Genomic DNA, 19,149 nt, shown 5'->3' with positions numbered 1-19,149 from the left:
CATTATTGCATTATTAGTTGTTTGATTGATGGACGTTGGCTAACCGGACGTATGCTTAATATTTGCTACGATTCATTTACATGCAGCTGCAATTGCAGCTAATAATTTCTCAATTATAAACTCAAGTTTGCCTTGGCATTTAGCATATGCCAATGGGTAAAATTTACTGCATTAAATTGTGGTTTTCTGAATATCCTTCTGTTAAGTTGATGCTGTAATTCTCTTTATTTATTGGAGGGTATCTGCTGGTCATTATGATTTGCAAACTTATTCATAATCGAATTACAATTTAAGTGAAGGCTGCTTTGCATCTCCATTGCAATTCCACTGTTGTATTTCTTCTTTATCGACTCTGCTCTTTGCATAATAATCCCTTTTTCTCCTTCTCTACTAAATCCATAAAGTCTACGCACTTTACGATTTTACGATCGCAACAATTGGATGCAAATACGTGAAGCACTCAAAACTCAAGACTCAAGATTTGAAGCCACAAGTTTGTGCAATGCAAATGAATGAAAACCCAATTTCGAATATCTATTTTACTGCCAATAATTTTGCAGAGGAATTGCGTTAACAAATTGAAGACGATTTCATTGAATTGATTTATCTATTTTTTAACATAAAGTTTAAATTCGAAAAGAATTTCAGGTAACTATCGTTTCTTATATTAACTGTATTCAGAATTAAGCTACATCAACTTAAAATAAATAATACTAAACAAGTAAGAAAGCTAAAGTCAAGTGTGCTCGACTGCGAGATACTCGTAACCCATTTTGTCAAAGATCAAAACAATGCGGTATTATTCTCCAAAGATTATTATCCGATTGCAAATCTAGTTTCAAAATTACGCATGTTATTCAATTTTTGTCGATTAGAGGGGGCGAAAAAAGGCGTGGTAAACTTTTGAAACAAACTTTATAGAGATATAGTTTTCATTACAAAAAATTCAGAGTTTAATATATTTGAAGCTTAATAAATATTTGAATTCAGTTCCATTCATAAATTTTATTCAAAATGAGCTGGAATAAAAGTAAAGTGAAAAGACGATTACGTATTTATTTTGTGAATTTAATTGCATTAATTAACTGAATAATATTTCATCTATATTCAAAATATTTTTATTAATGAAATTATTGCTTTAATATAGTTTCTAATGATTTCATGAACATCCTTCCTTTGTTTAATTCAATAAAGAATGAGCTGCATTAAATTGCTAGAATAAAAGTAAAAAGTAAAAAAAGACGATTGCATAAATGTTTTGTGAATTTAAAAGTTGTATAGAAGTATTTGTATATATGATAATAATATTTTAATTTAAAAGCTTGACTAATTTTTGTATTAACTTCCTTTTATATAGTAATTACATAATGTAATATAATATAAGAAAATCTGTTAATTTGATGAATTCAAAGTAAAATGAAAAGAACGAATGCATGTTTGTTTTGTGAATTTAAAATTGAATATATTTTTGCAAATAAGTTAGAATAAATAAAAAAAAAAAATGTTGAGCATAAATTGCGGAATTAAATTAATTACATTATGACATTAGCAGCTAAAGGGTTTTGCATTGCCTATCCAGCTAGAGGGTCAATCGTGGGCATCATTGTCAGTTCAGTTTGCAGTTTCGTAGCTTCTTCTTCTTAAACCACTTGGACGCGGCGCAAGTTCTTGGCGAAGGTCAGGACGGGCAGCTGACGCAAGTTCTGGCCAAAGAGCTGCAGGCGATTGGGGAACGTGGCCTTCTCGTTGGCAACAGCAGCAGCGGCAGCTGGAGCAGCGGACTCTTCGGCAGCATCGTCAGCGAGCTCGGCATCGTTGTCGACCACAGATTCCAGAGGATTGACGGCAGCAGCAGCGGCTTCTTCGCTCTCGCGAATGGGCAAAGTGGAGAAAGTGGATGAGAAGGTGAAGGGGCTGGACAATGAGCCGACGGAGGTGAAGCCAACAGTGGGTTCAGCAACATTGTTGGCGTTGTTGCCATCGATCAGCTGGCGGAACATGCGCAGATTCATGGGCACATAGCCGACGGCATTGTTGCCCAGACTGATGGGCACCAAAGGCACCTGATTGCCGGCATAGCCCAGGCTGCTGGGATCGATCAGGCCATAGGAGAGACCACCGAATGGCGACACCTGACGATTCTGATAGTACGACAGAGGCAACAGCTGAGGAGCCAAACGGGTTGTGGTTGTCGTCGATGGCGTCGTCGACGTTGACGTTGAGGCGGGCGTCACAGTGACGGTGTTATTGATCACGTTGGTGACCGCAGTTCCGTTCCCACCTGACGGTGCCTGAGGGCGCAAGCCGAAGAAGACGCGTGCCTCATTCTGGGGCACTTGCAAACGCAATTGCTGTGCGGGTTCCGCCTGGGCGTTCAGCTGCAGCAGATGCCTCACCTGTCCCACGCTCAGTTCACCGCCCGACAACAGATCGAACACCTTGTACTCGGGCTCCGAAGCCACCTGAACGGGCACGGGCACGGGCACAGCCACCGGCAATGGCTCCGGATGAGGTTTGACCAGGGACTTCGAGGAGGTCTCGTAGAATTCGTCGTTGGTCTCGTAGGTGGCATGACGCAGTGGCAAGCCAAGGCGAGCCAGTTCACCGGCGATGCCTGCGCTGCTTGTGGCAGTGGCTGTTGTCTGCACTCGACGCTGACGCTCCACATTGGCTGCGAATGCAGTTTGGCCGCAGATCAGCAACAGGACTGCCATCGTTGTCATCGCCTGCATCTTGAACATCTTTGCTTTTGGGGAAGTTAACTTAACTTGAGGTGTTTGCTGAATTGTAGTCGAATGACTAGTTGAAGCGTTGTGCTCTGTATGCTCTACTTGGGCTGCAGACTGTGCTTATATACCCGCCAACAGAACGAAGTGTTGCTCCGACTTTGCTAATGAGTCTCATTTATTCGCGACGCTCTTATCGCTCCCGCTTATCAGAAGTTTTGAGAGTTCGCGAGTTTGGGGCATGAAGAACAACGGTTTTCATCGCGATAGCAGCGCCATTTGAGCTCATTAATCTCCGCGCTGGCTTCTTTTCTTTTATACTTTGTTTTTTTAGCCAACTTGATCTTAAGTTCACTCCCCAATAAAAAAAAAGAGAATAAGGGAATGACTGCTAATTACCCAAAGCTACACATTTTACCGCTGATGTCCTGCTGCAACTCACCTGCCAAATTATTGCCAGCTTATTGGTTAAATGACTTATTAATCAGCAGTTCATGGAATTCTCATCTGTCACTCTAACTCACTCCTTCTCTTTCCCTCTCTTTCTCTCTCTTACTTTCCTTGTCACTGTTTTGTCAGTTTGGCCTGAATCGCCAGCGAATTTGTGTTTTTCATTTTGCCAAGACAAATATAAGTACGTCTATTTTGTTGCACTACAGCGCAAGCAAATACGATTTCCAGAGTGATCAGCATATATACATACTACCTCCCTCTCTCTCTCTCTCTCACTCTTTCTGTCTCTTTCTCTGTCTCTTTTCAAGTCTGACCGACAATTTTGTTATGCCATTTTCATGCAAGAGCTAACGGATTGAGGTCTTGTGCGGTTAGTTTTCCTCTATCCATAGCAATCCAACTCTCTCTTTCTCCTCCCGCCTTCCGTCTCCACCCTTTTGCCCCCCCCGTCCCTATCCACCCCTCCACCATCTGTCTGTTTGTCTTGGCCCAATGTGTCAAAGTCAACTTGGTAAAAAGTTTGCTTTTTATTATTTCGTTGCCTTCATCGTCGGCATCGTTGGCACTTTTTGAACTTGCCACTTGCCGCTGCTCCACTCCTTCACTCCTTAGCATGCTCCTTCTCCTACCAGGGCTGCAGTGCGGCAGGACGGCAGCATAAGCGAAAATAGTATAACATAGCATACTTTCGGGCGCCGCGAAAAAATATGTACGAAAACAGTGCTCACTGAAAATTGGGCAACGACTATACCAAAAATAAAAAAAAACAAAATCCAAGATGCCAAAAAGAAGCGTGCATTGTGTGGGGTATGCACGACTTTCAGATACCGTTAAAGTTTTCTTAAACCAAATGAACAAAAGTGTGGACACAGCTATAACAAATAACATATAAATTCTTATTCACTTTATGTGCAACTGCAGGGTAGTTTCAACTTTTATATACCCTATAATTTGCAACTGCTCATGTGGCAGCAGAAACGCGAGAGAGCGCGAGAAGGGGAGAAGGGAAGCGAAAAAATGCTTTGCCATAATGCGATTTTACCATCGTTGTCGACTGCACTTACAAACCGCTGCCCCCGCGACCATGCCCACTACTCCTCCTTACCTCCCTCCACCTCCACCTCCACCTTCCCGCCCCCTCTCCCTTGACAAGCAAGAACATTGCCAACTGCATTGCACTTTGCGCGCGCGTTTCTTTTCACTTGCCAAACAGTTTTTTGTCGCAATAAAAATTTAAGTCGATTTTATGGGCACAAAAAGCAAGTTGAGAGCCGAAGTCTTCGAGTCCTCGCAGTCCTGGAGTTCTCACTCTCTCTGTGTGTGTGTGTGTGTGTGTGTGTCTGTGTGTAGTCCTGGTGCCTTTTGGAGTCTTTCTTGAGTCGCAGCGTCAACTCTGAAATGCAAAGTGAAGGCAAAGAATTACAATTCTTTGGCAAAAAGTTTCATTTCTCTGGCGATTTTGTTGTCTCAACTTGGCATTCATATGGCGGCGGTAGACGGGGATCGGGGGGAAAGCGAGGGGGATGACTGTAAGTAGATCGGGAGACGGGGTCGTCAAAAATTGAGAAGGTTTATTTAAATTTCAACTTGTTTCGAAAACGTTTAAAAAGTTTCCGTTACTAACTGACTGCTGATAACACAAAGTATCGCCCATGCTCATACCAAATCCCCCGTCGCCCCCGCCTCCACTCCCTTGCCCTTCGAACGCTTAACGCTTCCGGCCAAGTTGAAAGAACTGGCAAAAGTTGACTCGTCTTGGCCCCAGCGACGCGTCGCCTGCTATAAACTCAACAAAATAAAATAAAATACACAAAAAATAAAGGGGGCGACATGAATCGAGCTGGAGTTGGGGGCGTGACAAAATTAGCACAAAATATTTTATACATTTTATTTTTATATATTTTTATTTTCATTTTATTTGATTTGAGTCTGAGGCAGCAGGCAGCAGGCAGTTGGGCTCGTTAAGAGCCACGTCAAAACAGGAACCCGCCTCAAACGCTGCTTCGTCCTGGCTAAAATAAGACTTTGCCTCTGCTCAAAATAGACACGATATGTCAGACGGCAGCTTGACACATGTGTGTGTGTGTGCGTGTGTGTGTGTGTGTGTGTGTGCGTGTGTGTGTGTGTGTGTGTGTGTGTGTGTGTGGTGGCAACTCGAGTCAATCCAGAGACCAGAACTTCGGCATCGGCTTCGAATTCAGATTGGGATTCGAGTTGTGACTGTGACGTCGCCACCTTGGAGGTGGACACGAACAGAGAGGGAAAGAGAGGGAAAGAGAGGGAAAGAGAGGGAGAACTGAGTGCGACACAGACAGACAGTTGGAAGTCTGTCTCGTACTCTGAAAATTGTGAATGAACCGGATTCCTGACAATATTGATTTGTGCATTTTTAACGAGTTGCTGTCAGAATTCTTGTATTTTTATTTTTAATTTGATGTTACACGAGGAAATGTCGTGAATTTTCTATATATATATATATATATTTTTTTTTGACTCTGCAATTGTCACAACTAACTGCTAGAAATGAAGAACAGCTTGAGCACCGAAAGTTTACAGGGTATAAAGACTTGATGGGAAAAGAAAAATGGTTTGGGATCCATTTTGAGGTTTCCATTGATGTTTATTATTTCTTCTAACTATCCAAATAAGATAATCGAACACAGAAGTTTTACATATATTATTTAATTTTATTTTATTTTAATTTAATTTATTTCATTTTTTTTTATTTTATTTTATATTATGCAATTAAGTATTTTATCGAAAGTAAAAAAGACAATTTTGAGTAAAAACAAAATAGTGTGGTATTAATTTAAAAATATATACCCAATTAATGTTTCGCAAAAATACTAAATATGTACCAAAGACTGTATTTGGTATATTTTGATATAGTGCTTCATTCAAAATATACCATTGCAAGATATATCATATTTGTAGTGTGCTTTTTTCCCCAGACTTTAAAAACACTTACAATTTTCATCTTAACGTAGCCCGATAATCATAGAGACTGGCAATATCGTCTCGGCTCTGATCCAGAATATACATATATACTTTATAGGGTCACAGATGTCTCCTTCTGCCGTATTTGGTATAGAATACATTCTCTTATGAATATTCATTTTTAGTTCCCATTTGAAGTTTGTAACAGACGAAATCATTTCTGCTGTTCCAAATATGAAACTAATTAAGAAAAGACGTGACAAAATCAAGTAAAAATATTCACATAATTTTTATAATTATAATATATGTTTTTATACTAGCAAAATATAAATTGCAAACGAAACTTATATGCAAGTAAATTAATTTAAGTTAATCCGTTAATTTCTATACAATACACAACACTAAAAGTTATCTTTGCTGTGCTACTCAGCACTTAAATAAAGCAATCATTACATTCTACTCAGCACTGAAAATTAGTAATTATGACCAGTGCTGCCAACTTTTGACCAGCAAAAAAAGCTGTTTTTGACGGAATGAATGGAGAAAAAAGCTCAAAAAAATTATTAAAAAATCCAAAAAAAAGCTAAAAACAAATGTATAAAAAAAGAGAAAAAATGTCTTCAAAAATAACAATATATTAAGTTCATTTTTGTTTAAAAGATAAAGATTTGTATTATTTTATCGTTATCTCCTTAGTCTGTCCCATTTGCGTATGACATATAAGTGCCTATCATCTGCAGATATTTTATAGGCACTTCATAGTCGACGCAGCATTTTCCCATCCGTCACAATCCGATTCTCTATTACAATAAAAATAAATAGAGTATATCTTTTGCTTGAAATTAATACTTTAACTTATGCTTAGAATGCATTCCTTAAATTGGATTTAATTAGGTTAACCTGTCAAATAGCCAGAAATCGCGTATGACCAGGGCAAACACAATATTTGGAGGGCCACAGTTGCCAACTCAAAAAATCTCCGGTTTTCACCAGAATCTTTAAAGACCAAAATTTGTTTGTGTTGCTGATGTTGGCCCACTTGATCAAATTGAAATGGAAACACTAAGCGAGTGATGAAATTAGCGTATTTCGAGAAAACAATCGATACGCCAACACATTTTCTGGATTGTTTATATGTGACTATCGTAAAGCTGCCACTTTTCCATATTTTGTACTTTTGTGTTAACAACACAAAAAAAAGTTGGGAAAAAGCCAACAGAATTTCTAAAAAAGCTAGAATTCCCGCTTTTCACAATTCCCGCAATTCACAAATTTTTCCCGCATTTAGCCTTCAAAAAAAGCCAGTTTTGACGGGAAAAAATCCAAATTGGCAGCACTGATTATGACACACTACACAGCACTTAAAACAAAGAAGTATCCATAACATCGATAAGAAAGCGACACTCATGTGCGATCGAAGCTGCGAAAACGTGATAAAATGAGAGTGAATAAATAAAGTTGTACAAAACAAAAATAGCTAAAGAAGAACATTCACCTTCTACGCTAGAAATAAATTTGTAGCAGTGAAATGTGATTATGTTATCAATCGAGAGATACAACAAGTCAAAGTGACGAGGATCATTTGAACCCAACTATTGTTGTCCAAAATCCATTTGGAATGTCTGTAACTACGCAAAACTAAAAAGTTATTTATAGAGAGTTCTGATAGTATTTGAATTTCAGTGACAACAACGTGCGCAATGCAGCTGTGTGTTAAGTTCTCTTTGGGTTTTGACCTGCCAGATGGATGTCTAATATGATGCTGGGTCAACTGAAGATGGAGCAGGAGATGGCGATGGATGGGGGGGGGGAGAGAAGTGGGTCCTTCTAAGCAAGGAGGTGCCTCGTCATTACCCTGACCATGTGCCGCTCATTAGCAGCCACTTTGGGCTTGACACATTCACAGACGGGGCCACGATGTTGGACGATGATGAGAGGATGGAAGAACTGCAAATGGAAATGACAAAGACGAGGCTAAAGACGACGACGACGACGCCGAGATGACGATGACAAAGACAAAGAAGACGACCAGCTAGATGAGGACGAAGATGTGGCCTGTCGTCGACGTCCGGACGAAGTGAGTTGCAACTAATTTCAGTTTAATTTGTGTCAGTTTTTGTCTTAGCGCCGCTTTTCTTTTCACACTTTTGCCGGGCATCGCATCGCGAGCGTCGCGTCGTCGTCGTTACTTATTATCCTTTGGCTTCAACGTGCGACGTGTAAATGCTGCTAATGACGTCGTCGCCAGGACACAAAAGGCTCTCTCTCTCTCTCTCAGTGCTCTCGGTGCATGGAGGAGGCCTCAGTCGCGGCCTTTAATGACTTCCTTCTTTAATTTAGCGAATTTATTATTTTAATTTGCGCGCTTTTCGTTTTTCGCGGCAAATTCGCTGGGGCGAAATATTTGGTTTCGATTTCGATTTCATAATTAGGGCCCACGTTGAAGTCATTTCTCTGTTGCCAAGGGGCAAGGACAAGCCCTTAAAAAATCCTCCATTCTCCATCCCCATCCCCAACTTTGTCTCCATTTACATAGCGCTCGCTCTCTTTCTCTCTCGCTGTCACTCGTGTCTCGCATTTTGCATCTCATTCATCAGGCACATAAACCGCTGGCATCCCATGATGTTAATGCGCTTATTTTCATGTTAATTACCAACAGACAAGGCGGCTTCATCAAGCGCAAAGGCGCAAGCAAACATAGTTTCAACTGGCAGCAAGGACACTCCCAACTCTTGGACCACCCGCTGCTGTCCACAGCGGACTGGACTGACTCTCTATTTCCACTTGAGTCGAGTCGAGTCGCCTGCGGGCTTAGCGACCTGGGTTTGCCTCAGATTTTTGGCAGGCGATTTAAATAATTGACAGATTTTCGCGTTTTCAGCAAACGCCGTCGGGCGCCTTTTGTTTATATTGTTGCGCGTTGCGCCATCTTCTTCCCCCCTTTAAGGAGGGGTCAATGGGGTCGTTTTCTAGTTTCGACTTCAATTTCAACTTCATCCTCATCGTCATCTTCATCTCCATTTTCATCTTCGTCTTTTGTGTTTTCTACTTTAGGCATTTGCTTTGTTCGGCTGCGACATTAAACTGTTTTATCTTTATGCGATTATGTCTGCTATCTCTCTCTCTCTCTCTCTGTCGCTCTAACTCTGTCTCTCTCTTTCGCTTGCCCTAATATGTGTGCGATGCCAACGAACTCTTTGCCCAAAGGATTTGTGTTTGACAAAGCTAAATGCTGGGCGCGCTCTCAGTCACGTATTCTACTCTACTCCACTACACAACTTCCACCCCCACCACCACCTGCTCTTCACTCCCTCCCTCTCTCTCGCTCTGGGTGACCCCCCATTCAATATTGGTTTATTGGCCAGTTGAGCTTTTCACAGCGATTTCAGTCGTTTAGCCCCAAAAGCATTTAACGGTTACAGTTATTGATACACCTGCTGTGTCTGCTGCTTCACAACTTCAGCCAGAGTCATAATCACGCTTCTCTCTCTCTCCTAAATTCGCATTGCATACTTTTAGGATCATTCAGTAAAACTCACATACACTGTACTACAATTAGAATATGTTCTTTGCTTTGGAGTACTGAAAAAACTTTGCTGACTGCTTACGATAGAGATTTGTGTTTCCTTAATTTTTCACTGGTCGGCTGCTTCGCTTATTTTATGAAAGTTAATTCCTATTGTTTTGTATTTTTTCTTTTATTTATAGATTAAACAATCTGTACAAATAAATATGTAATACTTATTTCTAATAAGATTCTTAAGATTTAAATTTGTTCTACACTTTTTGTGCTTTGCACATTATTTACTTTGCTATATATACAACAATTACCATACAACTACATAGTTTATATGTCTTCATTAGCATTTTAATATTTAAACAATATTTGAAATTATACATTTATATCTTTTTATATATTATATTTATAAATTATTTTGTTTTCTCATTGTTTACTATGTGTCAAATCTTGCAACAAAAATTAATATTATGATAATTATTAAAGAATAGATTAATAACACATGGTTGGATGTTGAAAGATACGACAAACTTTGACACGCAGTATGAAGATTTGTGAAAGTAGTGTTATCAATTCCATTTTTAATAGTTTCTGTATTTTGACTTCATTAATTTGTAATGAACTATTTACGACTTTTATCTTTGATTAAATTTATATACTTATTTCTATATAGAAACTTACATCGTGCTATAAACTAAGATTTAACAAATATTTATGTTAAAATCTTATAATATTTATTTATTGAGCTTAGCTTTTTCACATAATAATATATTCATTCAAACCAATTATAATAGTAGTTTTCAAGCTTAAATGAGCAGGTCGTAAGCACTGCTATTTTAAATAACACATCTGTATACAGAGTAGAGCAATTTATTTTAAACTGATAAAATATGTACACATTATATATGCATATATATATGTATACTATAATTAACAAGCAAAAACTGTAATACTTTATATCTTACCCGCAAAGCTTCTTAGTTAGTGATACACTTAAGAATCGAATCTTTTATGCATTCTAAAGTTAATTGTGCACAAAATTGTCATGTTAATATAAGCATTTATGTATTGGGGTAGTACTTTGGTTACTTTGGTAATTGTTGCTGTAAAGCAAGTGTCGCGCATTGCTTTAACAATTCATTTTTAACATATGCAGAGTTTTCCAGGGCCGCACTCAATCAGAGTTTTATTGCCATGGCAGCTAAATCAGAGGGAAGTGAAGTCTTTTGATTGGCCGATGGATGCATCGCGATTCGCGATGGTGGCATCTAGGGCAGTTACTTAGCCATAGATGGCGCCACTGCCAAGTCCGACTTGCATTCGAATTTGCATATATGCATTTTATGGAGAAGCAAGTAAGCAACAACAACTCGTAACTTTAGCTTCAGCTTGAGCTTGAGGTCGTCGTCAGTGGCACATTCGAGTGGCTGCAGCTGCAGGTGGCGACTGCGTCTGCTGCTGTTGGTGTTGGTGTTGGTGTTGCTGCAGTCAGCGATAAAAGTCGCGCAAACAACAACAGCAAATGACACACTCGGCGAGGCAAGCAACGAGAGAGATAGACACAAAAAGAAATACAGAGTGAGAGAGAGAGGGACAGAACAGAACAGAGGCGACGACAATGAGCTCTAGCCTCGACGTGCAAAAACAATGAGGTGATAAACTTGCAGGCTCAACGCACAGCAACAACTGCAGCGACAACAACAATGTGAACAACAACAGCAACAACAATCATGAGCACAACAACAAGAACAACAGCAACGACGTCAACGTGGCGCACATTTTGATGGTTCCTTGGAGAGGCGAAGTCGCAACGAAGACAGAAGTGCAGCAGCAGTTTTCTGCCCAGAATCAGGGCAAGCAGCAGCAGGCTGCGGGGGTGGAAAAGGGGTGGAGAGGAGAGCGAGGTGGTGTGCTGTGTGTGGGTATTCGTGTGCATGCAAACAACAAAGGAAAATCAGCAGGCGACTTGCACTTGTTGTTCTTGTTGTTGTCGTTGTTGTCGTTGTTGTTGTTGTTGCTGCTTTACAAGTTTCCATGTTGCCCCCTGACGCAACGCATACTGTACAAGTGTGTGTGTGTCTGTGAGTGTGTGTGTGTGTGTGCGTGTATAAGTATTTCTTTTTTCTGCTCTTTAACGTGTTTCAAAAGAAGAAAGTTGGTTGACTTTTGAATGACTTTCTTGTGCGCTTCTCTCGCTGCTGGGGCTCACTCTGCCTGCCTGCCTGCCTGCCTGCCTTCTCCTTTCCCTTCTTCTACTTCTTGTTGTTGCTGTCCATGCTGCTGCTGCTGCTGCTGCTGTTGTATTTTGTATTTGTTTTATGTGTTAAGTGCGCTGGGCCCAAGCGCGCAAATTTCTCAGCTTCCTCTTGTTCTTACGTGTAACTGACGCTGAAGCTGATGCTGATGCTGACATCGCAGCCCAAATGCCATAACCCGCAACCCGCACATAACTTCCCCCCATTTCCTCCCTGTCCCTAGAGCGAGCTTCCCTCGCAAATTTGTTGAACAAAAAGTCGAGTCAACTAGAGTTGAGTCGAGTCGAAAATCTAGTTACAATTAATGTGACAAACTGAGTCAAAAAAGGACTCACAAGTCGTGACATCCAGTTGCACAAGGGAGTACGCAACAAAGGAGGAAGATATAGAAGATATATCGAGATGTAGAGATATATATGGATAGATGGAACATAGATATATAGATATAGATATAGATATAGATATAGATATAGATATAGATATAGATATAGATATAGATATAGATATAGATATAGATATAGATATAGATATAGATATAGATATAGATATAGATATAGATATAGATATAGATATAGATATAGATATAGATATAGATATAGATATAGATATAGATATAGATATAGATATAGATATAGATATAGATATAGATATAGATATAGATATAGATATAGATATAGATATAGATATAGATATAGATATAGATATAGATATAGATATAGATATAGATATAGATATAGATATAGATATAGATATAGATATAGATATAGATATAGATATAGATATAGATATAGATATAGATATAGATATAGATATAGATATAGATATAGAAATAGAAATAGAAATAGAAATAGAAATAGAAATAGAAATAGAAATAAATATAGATGTAGATATAGATATAGATATAGATATAGATATAGATATAGATATAGATATAGATAAAGATATAGATATAGATATAGATATAGATATAGATATAGATATAGATATAGATATAGATATAGATATAGATATAGATATAGATATAGATATAGATATAGATATAGATATAGATATAGATATAGATATAGATATAGATATAGATATAGATATAGATATAGATATAGATATAGATATAGATATAGATATAGATATAGATATAGATATAGATATAGATATAGATATAGATATAGATATAGATATAGATATAGATATAGATATAGATATAGATATAGATATAGATATAGATATAGATATTGATATTGATATTGATATTGATATTGATATTGATATTGATATTGATATTGATATTGATATTGATATTGATATTGATATTGATATTGATATTGATATTGATATTGATATTGATATTGATATTGATATTGATATTGATATTGATATTGATATTGATATTGATATTGATATTGATATTGATATTGATATTGATATTGATATTGATATTGATATTGATATTGATATTGATATTGATATTGATATTGATATTGATATTGATATTGATATTGATATTGATATTGATATTGATATTGATATTGATATTGATATTGATATTGATATTGATATTGATATTGATATTGATATTGATATTGATATTGATATTGATATTGATATTGATATTGATATTGATATTGATATTGATATTGATATTGATATTGATATTGATATTGATATTGATATTGATATTGATATTGATATTGATATTGATATTGATACTAAACGATCTTTCTTATAAAGTTGAGATAATCTTTCAACAAGAACATAATTTCGTATATTATGCCATTCGAAAATTCCGCCTACAATATTTTCGATATAAAAACATAATTGGTTAATCTTGTTTTATGATATTCCTAATAGCTTTTTCATTATTTTAATTACTTCAGCTTCTGTGGATGATGAATTCCCTGATTCCCCCGGACAAAGTGTATACTCAATTCCAGTTGCAGTTGCAATTGGAGGCGGAAATGAAGATGAGATTCGAACTGTTTTTTGGTAAACATTTTATTGTATTCGTTTGTCTTTGAGGCTGCTTAAGTGAAAGGAGGTCAGACGTGGAGCAACTTAGGGTTAAGTGGCAACTCTGACTTCTAAGACTCTGAGTCCAATTTAGACATCTTCATCCTCGCGAATGCGACGCTTCTGTGGCTGCTGCTGTTGCTGCTGGAGACGACGGCGCTGTGGCTGCTGGCGACGACGACGTTGTTGCTGCTGCTGCTGTTGGCGGCGACGTTGCTGCTGACGGCGACGCTGCTGCTGTTGCCTGTTGGCCGGACGACGCTGTCCATTGCCACGACGCTGGGCGTTGGGGCGACGACGCACCACACGACGATTGCCATTGCCATTGCCGTTGCCATTGCGAACAGCATTTCCGTTGCCGCTGCCATTGCGGATGCGGATGCGACGACGCACGCCATTGCGGTTGCCATTGACGCGACGACGCTGCTGCTGGGCATTGGCTGGACGACGACGACGACGACGCTGCTGATTGCCCTGCTGACGTGGCGTGTTGCCCGTTGCGTTGTTGCTCACCTCCTGCTGCTGCTGCTGCTGCTCATCGCTGGCTTGTTGCATCTCGTTGGCTGGCTGCTCGACGGCAGCAGCTGGTTGCTGATCGTCGACGGGCTTCTTCAGGGACTGCACCTCACCGATCTGCACGTTGGTCACCTCATCGCAGGGCACATCGCTGTAGATGACAACGTTGCCGTAGTTGCAAACGATCTGCTGCTCGGCGGGCTGATCCGCTTGACGTGGCTCAATGTGTCCGATGCCGCGCTTGTCTTCGATCTCATAGATGTTGCCCGACTTGGTGATGAATCCCGTCACCTGCAACGGCTTCGCATCCTTCACCTGCACCGTTGACTTCAGCTGCTGCTGCTGTTGTGCCTCGACTTGTGGCTGCGCCTCAACGGCAACGGGCACCAGATGCTTCTGCTTCATTGGAGGTGCATTGATGATCATCAGTGGCTTCGTTGGCTTCGTGTCGAGCTTTGGAGCGCTCGTTGGCTTCACCGTCGAGCTGATCAACGGAGCCGCAGTTGGACGCAGTTCATCGCGTGCTGCAGAGTATAAGGGAGTAAAAGAGTTGTGGATTGCGATTTAGTTGACTTCCGTTTGGGGGGTGGGAGGAGGATCAAAAAAATTTACCGCTCACCAGTGAGAGGCCACCGACCGAAAGGGCCAGGACCAGCAGCAAAGACGATAACTTCATTGTGTTGCTGATGTGTGTTGTGTTCTCAAACTGAGTCGGGAATCTGGCCGACCTGCCACTTATATTAACTTGCTCGACTCACATCGATTTCAGCGTATAAATCATTAGCTTCTAACGGCATATATTTTTTTTCTCCCTCATTTCTTCTTTTTTTTGCTGATTCTTGAGGCTTGTGCATAATTAGCCACAGTTCGGGCCGCGGCCTCAGAGTTCAAAGCACGTCTCTAATGCCGGGTCTCGACCCATTTACAGACGACGGACAACGGACATCTTCCTGAGCCGCGCAAAAAGAAAAGAGAACAGCAAGAAGAACTACAAATAAGCATACAAAACTCTATTTTTTTTTTTTTCTATGAGTTCAATGCCTGAACTCTGGCTTCATTATCATTTTTGCTTATTAACAAATTTCTTCCCCTCTATTTTGATTTCGCATATGCAAATGAATTTTTTTTTTTTACCTCTCTTGAACGATCAACCAACAATCGACGATCAACTCTCGATGCTTGTGGCCAAAACGTGGACCGTGAAATGTTTATGCGTCGCATACCAAATTGAATTGACCTGGCCCAGAGACTTGGGCTACAACACAACACGAAATAATTAATTCAAACATTCAACTAATTTCGCTGATCTATGTACATAGACATTTGGATCTGTTTTAAAGCCGCCAATCATTAATATTTACCAAAGACTTAAGCATCGAAATAAATAAACAAAACAAAGACGTGAGTTCTGAGTAAAACGTTTTCATCCATTATGATTGTTTGTGAAACCTGTTTTTGGAAATATTCCAATTGCACAATTAACAAATTATTATAGAATTTATCATGAATTCATGATCGAAACTAATAACACAGTGTGTGTGTGTGTGTGTGTGTGTGTATTTGTATGTGTTATTAGACAGGCCAATTTGTTCGTTTTTTTTTGTTATTATACATTACTAACAAATTATTTCAAATTATTTGTACATTTTTTTTTCTACATAGAATAATAACTCATGTGGCTGGTGCACAGTGTGTCAGAGAATACTGCGCACAGCTTGATTGTGGGCTTGGCACTCCATTAAGTTTCGACTAACAAAACCTGTTTATGTTTTACAGCAAAAGAAAACGAATTAATTCCAATGAACATTGAATATGATTTTATCTACGTTTTTTTTTGTGTTTTTGTGTAGCTTATCATTTTAACATAGTCACTTTTATAGTAAATTCTTCAGCTTTTTCAGATTTTTCTTTTGAATTAAAAGCATTTTCTAACCAAATTCAAATCTTGTTTAACAGTTAAGTAAAAGTAAAGTCTGCATTTCTGGTTTGTCCATTTTTATTTTCTTTTCGACTAATTTGAAATCTAATTTATTAGTGTTTTAAATGGATCGGAATACAAATTAATATTTAAAGTAAATGATTTTCATTTTTAGTAGTTTACAAAAGACAACTGTTGGATTTATTAGAGAAACAAATACAACTTTTCATATTTATATACTTTTGTAATTTGACACATTTTATTTACAGCAAAAAAAAAAAATACAAAGTGAAACAATTTTCAGAATAAGTAAAGGTTATTCTTATAGATCTAGATGAATACTATTTTTAGAAATATTGAAGAGCTATAAGATTCATTTTTAATCAAAATAAAAATAAGTTTTGGTTTTTTTTCACTTTAGATAGTTTTGCATGCAATATTTTCTTCATAGAACTTCCCATATACAGAGTAGAAATATATCTATAAACAGAAATACGATTGCAGTTTAATGTGAATTCTTAAGTAACAGCAAATAAATAAAATGTATTTTAGTTTGAGGAATATTCATAAGTGTGGCAGCAAATAAGCGTGAAAATATATTATTCACAGCACATATTGCACATATTTAAAAAGATATAAATATATTTACAATAAAATATATAAAATAAGTGTTATATGAACACAAAAAAAAAAAAAAACAAAAACTTATGGAAGCACGTTAGGAGTAAGTAAGAACGATAATATATTTTTCACACTATTTGTTTGTTCATATAAGTTAGATTTATTTTTGACACTAAAATATAATAACTAAAATTTAAAAACGACAGCACTTTTGTTCAACTTGTTAATGTATTTTATTTTTGTAATGTTAATAGAGAAAGTAAGGGAAATATTATATATTCATTGGTTTGCTTGCCTATTTATTTGTGATTTATTCTAATACTCATTTTTTTCGTAAATTATTTATATCTATATTTCTTCCTAGTTCAAATCATTTTCAATGGATTATCTATTTAATCTGCAGCTGTTGATTCAGATGCAGTTCCATTAATCCAACCAGAGACCCGAATATATAAATATATTTGTTTACCCCGCAAATAACGAATTTGTAGAGAAATTACAAATTGACGACTGATTTGTGCTTTCAATTATTGCGGGAGTATAAATTCAGTGTTGATGTTTGACTTATGAATTAGCAAAGCGATCAACATTCGTTCGCTCGCTTAGCACTCAATTGGGTCAGCGACCAATTTGTGATACTTCAATTTTGCCACTCTGTATTGTTGTTTATTCATAATTTAATAATAAAAAAAATGGTTTACACTTGGAAAAAAAAAGAAAAGAAAATAAAACTGAGTTTAGTTTGGCTTAATTTTTCTTTTGGCTCTCGCTCTGACGCGCATTGTAAGCACGGAAGCTGTCGGCCAACTCCTTGAGGTCCTGATCTCCCTTGCGCTCCTGTTGCTGTTTCTTCAGGCGCTTGCACATCTTCTTCAGCTTCTTGCGCTCCTTCTTCTGCGACTTGTGCTCCGAGCTGTCGTCATCCTCCTCCGACGAGGAGCTGTCCCGCTTCTTGCGGTGACGCAGCTGCTCGCACTTTTGCAGCAACTGTTGCAGCTCGGCATCAGACGAAGTCGAAGCAGAAGCTGGTGTAGTGCTCGATGCTTGGCTCTCTTTGCTCGCCGCTGTGGTAGAAGCTGGAGTAGTGCTGGGAGTAGTATTCGGAGTAGTATTCGGAGTAGTGCTCGGAGTAGTGCTGCTTTCAGCGGTGTCAGGTGCAGCGGTAGTTGTTGTGCTGCTTGTTGTCGAGTCAGCAGCTTGGGTGCTTGGTGCAACTGTCGTTGTTGTTGTCGTTGTTGTTGTCGTTGTTGTTGAGCTGCTGCTGCTGTCCTCAGTCTTCTGCTCGGGACTGGCTGTGGTGGATGTGGTTGTTGTGGCATCTGCACTCTGTGGATATGCCTGGCCCATCCAGCAGCAGCTGGCGAGCATTAAACAGACGATGAGAGTTGCCTTACGCATTGCGCTGCTGTTGTTAACGATGCTTCAATCAGCACTGAGCCTCGACTCGTGTCTATTGCATTTATTTATAGAGACACCTAGAGGCCGGCACCGGCAGCGACAACTCCCCCTTCCCCTTCGCACACACACACACACACACACACACACACACACACACACACACACACACAATTAAAAACTATCGGCTAACCAGTTCTCCATAAATTCAAAGTTCGGGGGTTTTTTTCTCAGCATGCTTGTGCGCTACGCAATAAATGATGGCGTATCAAATGCGTAGAACATTGTGCCTATATTTGTAACTCATTTAATTATTTAAAAATAACAAAAAATATTAAAAGAAAATATAAAAATAATAAATCAAAAGATGTATAAATGAAACAAAATAAATAATAAATAAAAAAATAATAAATAAAACAAAATAAATAATAATACTTAAATTTGTATACCTCTATTCAAATTCGTAGAAACTGATACAGAAAAGAAGAAAAACCATTGATTTATTTAATTTAAATTCACAAAATATAAAAATATTATTTTTAAATAATTAAAAATAAATTAATTAATTATTTTCACAAATTGTAAAATATTAATAATAATAATAAGTAATAATAAAAATAAAGCATAATAATATTAGACATTGATTTTGAATTGATTTTTAATTTATTTTTTTAGGTAAGTTTTCTATTCGACACAACAAAAGTTAAGAATAGTTAAGTTAAGCAAGAAATAAAAAAATATTTATGCTGTTTTTTTATTTTTTATATCCGAAACTTGATAATAATTAACTTCATTGATATATTT

At 38.1% G+C, this 19,149-nt stretch overlaps 2 protein-coding genes across 2 annotated transcripts; both read right to left on the bottom strand.

Annotated features, from left to right (window-relative positions):
• Positions 1-13,985: 13,985 nt before the first annotated feature.
• On the bottom strand, positions 13,986-15,089 carry LOC132795587 (ras-interacting protein RIP3). Its single transcript, XM_060806383.1, has 2 exons — positions 15,024-15,089; positions 13,986-14,935 (listed from the first exon to the last, which is right to left on the bottom strand). The coding sequence occupies exons 1-2, from the start codon at positions 15,085-15,087 to the stop codon at positions 13,986-13,988; spliced, it is 1,014 nt and encodes a 337-aa protein (XP_060662366.1). The 5' UTR covers positions 15,088-15,089.
• Positions 15,090-17,586: 2,497 nt separating this feature from the next.
• Positions 17,587-18,381, bottom strand: LOC132795619 (salivary glue protein Sgs-3). The gene has a single exon (XM_060806416.1). It carries the CDS (start codon positions 18,346-18,348, stop codon positions 17,698-17,700), a length of 651 nt encoding a protein of 216 aa, XP_060662399.1. The 5' UTR covers positions 18,349-18,381; the 3' UTR covers positions 17,587-17,697.
• Between the last annotated feature and the right edge of the window lie 768 nt (positions 18,382-19,149).

This window comes from Drosophila nasuta, chromosome X (assembly GCF_023558535.2).
Source record: "Drosophila nasuta strain 15112-1781.00 chromosome X, ASM2355853v1, whole genome shotgun sequence".
Classification (NCBI taxonomy): domain Eukaryota; kingdom Metazoa; phylum Arthropoda; class Insecta; order Diptera; family Drosophilidae; genus Drosophila; species Drosophila nasuta.
Note: the sequence above shows the minus strand (reverse complement) of the source record. Positions and strands in the feature narration are given on the sequence as shown.

Excerpts from the sequence above, each read along its gene's own strand:
- LOC132795587 (XM_060806383.1), bottom strand. The coding sequence starts at position 15,087 with ATGAAGTTATCGTCTTTGCTGCTGGTCCTGGCCCTTTCGGTCGGTGGC. Across the intron at positions 14,936-15,023 it reads TGGCCTCTCACTGGTGAGCG|CACGCGATGAACTGCGTCCA; the intron begins GTAAATTTTTTT and ends TATACTCTGCAG.
- LOC132795619 (XM_060806416.1), bottom strand. The coding sequence starts at position 18,348 with ATGCGTAAGGCAACTCTCATCGTCTGTTTAATGCTCGCCAGCTGCTGC.